The following is an 8,012-nucleotide window of genomic DNA, read 5'->3' as shown; positions in this document are numbered from 1 at the left end:
GGGTCGGCTCCGTCCGGTTGGGCGGTTGGGTTTGGAGTGCGGGAGAAATCCTTGCCGGTTTTGGCCCCTATGCGGTGACACCTGTGGGTGCCACCATTCCTTCCTGGAGCGTGTCGGAGGTATCCATCCACCACCCCCTTCCGCGTGCCAGGGGAAACCCTAGGACTCGTTCGGGCAGCAACGTCGTCAGCGTCGCATCCCTTCTTGGAGGTGCTGCTTGGTAAGCGGCGATTTGGAGCCTCGGTCTGTGGTGGTTTGTATCCGGTGGGCGCCGTGGTGGCGGGTCATCCGCGCTTTGCTGAGCTGTCGTGGTTGGCATTTGTTTCTTCTTCCTTTTCTTTTGGCTGGTTGTGTTGCTCGCCACAGCAATCTTTGTACTCGGTGTTGGTTGCTTTGGAATACAAAGCGGGGGGCAACCCTTTTTCGTTAATTAGCCCACATTGTGGGAAACAATGTTTTTTACCTGTATAAAAGTGATTGACATGGCTGTAATAGTGAAACAGGATGAAACGTTTTGTACTATCTGAACTTCTTTCAATTACATATGGCCCCGCCGCCCCGAAGCACATATTTCTTATCATCAAATTTGATGTTCTTCATTCAAGAAATAAAAGAATACATACTAATTACCATTGCTTAGGATTTCAGCACAAATTGACTACCTACCATATGCACAAAAAGGGTTTCTATAAAGCTAGCTTGTCAAAATTGTTACACTATTAATTAGGATCAAGAATAATCCTAAATCTTCTCTAGGGCTTGGAGAATGTCATCCCTGAGATCCTCAAACTTCTCAACCCCGAAGCTAAACCTCACCAAGTTGTCCTTGATCCCATTCTTGGCCTTCTCCTCATCATTCTCCCCCCTGATAAATACACAATCCATGCAATATAAGTCAAAATGTCGACCATAAATATATATAGTGAATCGTCCTCTAAGTTGCAAACGAGAGAAACCCTAGAGCGCCACATACCAGAAGGACATGACCGCCGGCTGTTGCACGAGGCTCTCACACCCGCCAAGAGAGGTTGCAATGAAGGGTATCTCCAATGCGTCGATGAACCTCATGACGCCGTGCAGGTCTGACGCCACCTTGAAGCTGATGACGCCACCGCAACCGGTCATCTGGCTGTTGGCGATGTGGTGCCATGGGCTGCTGATGAGTCCAGGGTAGTACACCCGCTCAATCTTGGGATGGTTCTCGAGCAAGCGCGCCATGCGCAATGCAGTGCTGTTTTGTGTTTCCACGCGAAGCACCATCGTCTTGAGGCCGCGTATGATCATGTAGGCTGCGTCCTGCAGTAATTCAGTTGCAGTGCAAGTGGTAAGCTTTAAAATCTAGTTTTCTTAAATAAGAATGAGTGCTAACATATGTACTACAGTTAATATATACTACATACCGGACTAATGGCGCCGCCGAGGTCGTGATGCCACGCACGGATCCTAGAGATGAGCGCATCCGAGCCACTGATGCATCCTGCAATGACCTGAAATGGAATGACACGATGAGAAGTCTTAAACTACATTGACACTACTAGTGATCATGGAAGTAAAGGAGCAAAATGGCAGTGTAATTGTATGATCTACGAAAATACATCTGATCTAGGGTAGCTACTCACGTCGTGATGGCCGGCAATGTACTTTGTGGCAGAGTGCACGACGATGTCGGCCCCGAGGGTGAGCGGCTTCTGATTGATGGGCGAGGCGAGGGTGCTGTCGATGCACACTAGAGCCCCTTTGCGGTGACACAGCTCCGCGACGAGCTTAATGTCGATGCACTTGAGGTGGGGGTTCGTCGGACAGTCAGTGTAGAAGAGTGTCACCTGCATCATAGCCAAGCATCTCAGAGTCAGAAACGACCAACATACATTCATAGATCCCTTGATCATATATGTGTTATGGAAATTAACTTACGTCGCCATGGTCAAGAACGGCCTTGAGCGTGTCCATGTCGTTCAGCTCGATGAATGTCACCTTGATGCCCATCTTGGAGAGCTTGTCACGGATGAAGGCGCGTGCCTCGCTGTAGCACTCAGTCGTGGTCACCACGTGGCCGGCACCGGGCAGTACGAGCGCAAGCAGCGTGGCAACGATGGCGTTCATTCCCGAGGACGTGACAAGCGTCGACTCGGCCCTCTCCAGTGCACTGATCTTGTCCTCTAGGACCTTCACAGTGGGGTTGCCGTAGCGGCCGTACTCGAAGCTGTGGCGCCGGCCTTCCTTGAACGCGATGAGGTCGCCCGAGCTCTTGAACCAGTGCGTCGTGCCGCTCACAATAGGTGTCGCGATCGAGTCAGTGTCCATGGCGCCGTTCTTCCCCATCTTCTCCCCGGCGTGAACCGCCAGGGTCTCATCTGAGAGAGTAGCATCTCGCTTCAGAGCCGTGGCGGCATCCTGCTGCACCACCGGCACAGGTTGCTCGGCGCCAGGGAGGGTGGCATCAAGGAGCGCCTCCGGGCTCAAAGCGGTGACACGCTTTGATGAACGTCGAGCGCGGAGCAGGCGGCGCTGCTCGATGGGCGAAGCCTTGTTGACGAGAGGAGAAGATGACCGCGCCATTAGTAATTTGTGGGGTCGACGAAGAGGAGTGAAAACAGGTGGAATCGAAGAGATTAGCCAGAGCTAGCAGCTGCTCGTTTGTGTTCTTGCTATCTGTGTATACGATGGTGGTAATATATACTGCCGATCGATCAGTCTGGCTCTGTGCGCGTCGATTCATATCTACGTGTCAGTCTACATATAATATCGTCCCACTACCACATGCCACATGTGGCATCAGTGCTCAGTCACGCAGGCGTGTAATTAAGCCGCGTGGTAATTAAGATGTACAAGTGGATCCATGATTAATCTACTACTACTAAATAAGGCATGTGATTAGTTAGCTGCAACGTGCCAGTAGACCTGGGCCACGACGAATCTAAGGGAAGTCTTAGGTCAAATCTGCGTGTTTACATCTACAACGCCGTACTGTGATCGATGCTGCGTTGGATTGGACAAGACCTCATCATTAAACAAAGATGGGTCTGGTTGGGCTTTGGCGAATGCCTCGCTAGATTTGATGGAAGAAAACAAAAGCGGTCCGGTAGGATCTACATGGAAGAAACAGCGGCGCATCAAATGGAAACCTAGGCATGAAACCACCGTTATCGAAAACGGTTTTGGAGGTGGTTTTCGGATATAACCCTTAGGGCATTTCTAACCAATCCCCTTAAAATAGCGTAGTATCCGGCATAGTAAACCCTTAAAAGAGTATCTTTACTCCACTATGTTTTCTCTGGATCTAACCGATCCCTTATACATAACGGAGTAAAAAGTACTTCCATTTGCATTTCATTTTCGGCCATCAAAACACATTTTTTTTGCTTCTTTATTGCATTCAACGGCATTCTGATACATTGGAGTACATAATTCATCAATTCTTCGCTATGAGAGCAAGGCCAAAGAAAACAAAAACCATAATTAGACACTTTAAAAGATACCCAACTTTCATAACTGCTTCCGCAAGTTGGATTAATATTTTCTCTATGTCTTCATTGTTGATTATCTCTATTGCCTTCTCGAGCTTGCACACTTCTTTCTTTTTTGATTCCGAAGAATTCGACGTTGCTTCACATCTAGTCTCATCTCTAGCTTCTATTCTAGCAATGAGTGCACAAACATCTATCAAATTTCATACTATCAATAGATCGATGTAATCTTCTACCCAATACAAAATTTGCATCCATCCTACACACAAATTTGAGCAAACATTGAGCTACCAAAATTCTGCTGGCGGCCGGTGAACAACCGACTCAAAAGAAGCACATACCTCATCTTTTTTGCACTTGAAGAACACCCATCCGGGATGTTCCAGCATGGTAGAAACTCGGCGCACCACCTACCGCGGGCAGTCATCTCACTTTACGACTGGCAACGGTGAGCGGACGAGCTACTGGGCTAGCACCGAGCCCAGGCGATGGCGGGCGTGTCTTTGCCGGCGAACTGCCGGCGGGAGAGATCCGAGTTGCTAGAGGCGGAGTCAATACCTTTATGTGGCGCGGAGGCTTTGCCGGGGCAGTGCGTTCCGATACACGGCCAATCAATGGCAAGGCATAGTCGCCGGCGGTGGTAGCCGCAGATCTACCGGTAGTGCGCCGTGGATGGGCCAAGGAGGCACAAATCCTGGTGGTCAGGGACTGCGTCGGAGCCAATGGAATGTCCGCAGTGGCGCGGTGGCTGGCGGGGGGTGGGAGGGGTGGCACCCGCGTAGATGCGGCGCGGGAGGCGGGGAAGGCAGAGGAGGAGAGGTCTCAATTCTCAGTACGTTTTATACAGAATGGGTCACATCAAATGGAAATCAAAGTATGCATATACTCAGCTGATACTGGTGCTAGGTACCTTTGCACACTTTTATTTTTGTGAAACAAGACGTGTTTGTTCCAGTCGATTTCCATTAGGGAAACTGCCAACGGTTTTGGCTTTGTCTTACTCAAGGTGAAGCCAAGGTCCATCACCCACATCATCTCTCTGCCGAACAGTAGAACCTCCCAAGACGGCGCCTCCATCGAGGGTACGACGGAAAGGACGCTGCCACCGAACTTTCGTCCGGGAGGGGTTCGGTGGTGGATAGGAGAGACCTCGACATCGCCTCCACGGAGGGTAAGAGCGCCGAGAGACATCGCCGACGCCGGACCGAACAAACCGATCAAAATTTCCTCCAGTCCCCATCCTATACCACCAAAACTCTGTCGTCTCCGGATCCGGCAACGGACCACGAACCAGAACCTACAGAGATGAGAGAGCCATGGGGTTCAACCAACCATGAACGAGGATCGAGAAGAATCCATCGTAGATCTCCAGGCGTCGAATCCAGCAATCCGGCGTGGTCAGCGACAACCACCACCACTCCGCGGAGGCTGACGGCGTTCAAGCCCAAGACCCAGATTGGATCTGATCTAAACCCGGCAGCGCCCGCGACCATCGATCTTGCCCACCACGCAGCCGTCACCATGCTGCGAGCAGGCCGCCGCCGCCGCCGTGCCACGCACGACGTAGCCAAGAAACCCGGCTACCGCGCCGCCTGGCCCCACGCTAGTCCGGCGCCCCGCCCGATCTGGCTGCCCCGCGCCAACCACGATGGACAAGGGGGAGAGACGCTCTGCCGCCGGACAACTGACCAAGCTTTGCCCGGTGGCGCTGTTGACGGCGGGGAGGAGAGGTGGAGGCGGGAGGAGGGCGGCTAGGGTTCCCCCTTGGGTCTCCCGCAGGGGAGACACGAGGTTGCCGCAGTTTCTCTTTGTTTGAGTGAGCCCTGCTCCGGTGCTCCCCCCTAACCTAATTTCGGAGGGGTATTTTTGTCCCCGCAATTTTTTTTCCTGGCCCGCCGCAGCCCAGATCCAAGCCCTGTCTAGCCCTGTATAACCCAGACCGTATACGTACAGTATCCTGGTCCGAAAAAAAACATAGATACGACCCCCCATCCACGTAAGACCTGCCGATTCCAATCATTCACGCGAGCAGCTCCATTAATCTCGCGAGCATTGACGCAGCTCCATAAGTAGTAGATCTCCACCGGCGGCTATCTCGTCGCCGGCGATCTCGTCGGACAGCGGGCGCGACAACGTCATGAATCTCCAACGATCGCGCACAGGTACCGCATCCCGCGTCCCCCCTCTAGTCTCGCTCGCGGCAACATCGAACGAACTGCCGCCGTGCCAGTGGCAGTGGTTAACCTAGCTACCCGGCGGCGCATGCGATCGTGGATTTTGTTCCGGTAGTGCTGCTCCTCGTGATCTGGGTTCACGTAGCGTCGGTTGCCGTCGGCTGTGCACACCACCAATATCGTTATTTGATGTGGCGGCTAACCTAGGTATCCGGCGGCAGAGGTAATCACAGATCTAGCTAGGTTTTGAGATCGTGCAGTTCCTCGCGATTGAAAGTGATCACGACGGGTGCCGTGGCCATCTTCCTTACTAAGTTTGGCAGATCTGAATGGCCTCGGTTGCGGTTGTTTACATAACATCTGTGATCGTGTCCTATGTGTTTTATATTTCATCATTGATAATGTTTGCACATGTGATGATACATATTATTGGTTGTAGGAAATGGCGGAAGAGGAGTTAACTGATATCATGGTAGACATGGAGTATGGAGAACTGATGAAAGACTGGATAGAATATTGGTCAGATGATGAAAATTCAGATTGTGAAGATCGGTCAGAGAATGGGAACGAATGGGATGATCTTAATGTGAGTGGCATTGTCATGTTGTAATTTTTTGGTGGCATCCGACAACATTAATTCTTTGTGTTGAAAATTTATAGATCAATGAGCTTGAAGATGATCAGGAAAACAACTCGGAGGTCTCGAATGAAGATTACATTAGTCAGGTACGTAAGTGAAAAATTTTGTTGGCATGCAAATCGAATTTCTTCTGGAATATTATATGATAAGTAATTATGTATTTATGTTGTATTATTCAGTTCATTTCCGAATGTCATAATGCGTACGACTATTACGGTGAATCCGACGCGGAGACATGCCTTAACGATGAATCATTAGATGCACCTGGTTCTGGGGAGTCCGAGTCGTTGGTCATCATGAGTGAGGTATGTGTGTAATCAATGTTCTATGGAAGCAAGTAATGTTAAACCATAGAAATCTGTTTTCATGGCTGTGGTTTGATTGTGTAGGTGACACAAGATGATGGTGCAAAGAATGTCCAAGATACTGCCAGTGCAGATGATAAGAGGGATATGTTCATGCAGATAATGGAAATGACCTTTACGTCTCACGATGCTGCGTATGATTTCTACAACAGCTATGCTAGAGATAATGGTTTCAGCATTAGAAAGAATAAGGTCAAGTATAGCAAAACAGAGTCACGTCATATGCGTTATAGGCGGTTTGTTTGTTCAAGACAAGGGAAACGTGACAACAAGTTGCTAACCGAGGAAGGACACAGCCGTAGGCTCAGACCCTAGACACGCTGCTTTTGCGAAGCGCACCTGACCGTCAAGCTTGACCAAAAGCGTGGGGTTTGGTATGTCGAAAGTTTTGAGGACAAGCATAGCCATATGTTGGCAGGACCGGACGAGGTACCTTTTCTTTGGTCCCACAGAAAAATCAAAGAGTACCAGAAGCATGAGATAATGTCCATGGGAGCTGCAGGGATTAGAATTCACGACATGATGGATTGCTTCATCAGCAAGCATGTATGGTACGGCGGTGTTGGTTTTACCAGGCATGAAATATACAACCTTTGCGCCAAGGATAAGAGGAAGCTGCTTTCAAAAGGTGATGCTGCCACAGCCATAGGCATCATGGCCAGTAGGAAACAGAGGGATCCTAGCTTCTTTTTCGAGTATAGGCTAGATAAGGAAGGACATTTGAATAGGATGTTCTGGTGCGACTCCCAGTCTCGTCATGACTATGAGGACTTCGGCGACGTGCTTGTATTTGACAGCACGTACAAGATGAACCGCTATGGTATGCCATTCATACCTTTTGTTGGTCTTAACAATCACCGGAAGACCACTGTTTTTGGTTGTGCCATAGTTTCAGACGAGACCGAGGAGACATACGTGTGGCTTCTGCAGACGTTTTTGAGGTCCATGTGTCAAAAGATTCCTAAGAGTGTTATCACAGACGCCGACGCTGCGATGATCAAGGCAATTCGCGAAGTCTTGCCAGACGTGTGGCACAGTATATGTACGTGGCACATAGAGAAAAATATGAAGATTCACCTTAGTCACAAGTCCTTGAAGGAGTTCCGAACTCTTCTGTAGTACAGCACGTCCACGGCAACGTTTGAGGAGAGATGGCACGCATTTTCCAAAAGATGGCAGTCGGAAAAAACTGTAACATGGTTGAGGCGGATGTATAAGAAGAGGAGACTGTGGGCCGCGGCATATCTAACTGAGGGGTTTTGGCTTGGCATGAAAAGCAACCAGCGGAGTGAAAGCCTGAACTCATGCCTTCACCTCCACCTAGACGGTGAAATGACCCTGGTGGATATGATTTTGCACTATGAGA

At 50.0% G+C, this 8,012-nt stretch overlaps 1 protein-coding gene across 1 annotated transcript; it reads right to left on the bottom strand.

Moving 5' to 3' along the window:
• Positions 1 to 544: 544 nt before the first annotated feature.
• On the bottom strand, positions 545 to 2,623 carry LOC123184452 (probable cystathionine gamma-synthase 2). The gene is made up of 5 exons (XM_044596562.1): positions 1,915 to 2,623; positions 1,620 to 1,823; positions 1,401 to 1,487; positions 974 to 1,296; positions 545 to 865 (listed from the first exon to the last, which is right to left on the bottom strand). The coding sequence occupies exons 1-5, from the start codon at positions 2,557 to 2,559 to the stop codon at positions 742 to 744; spliced, it is 1,383 nt and encodes a 460-aa protein (XP_044452497.1). The 5' UTR covers positions 2,560 to 2,623; the 3' UTR covers positions 545 to 741.
• Between the last annotated feature and the right edge of the window lie 5,389 nt (positions 2,624 to 8,012).

The sequence above is a fragment of the Triticum aestivum genome, chromosome 2A (genome assembly GCF_018294505.1).
Source record: "Triticum aestivum cultivar Chinese Spring chromosome 2A, IWGSC CS RefSeq v2.1, whole genome shotgun sequence".
NCBI classification, from domain to species: Eukaryota; Viridiplantae; Streptophyta; class Magnoliopsida; order Poales; family Poaceae; genus Triticum; species Triticum aestivum.
Note: the sequence above shows the minus strand (reverse complement) of the source record. Positions and strands in the feature narration are given on the sequence as shown.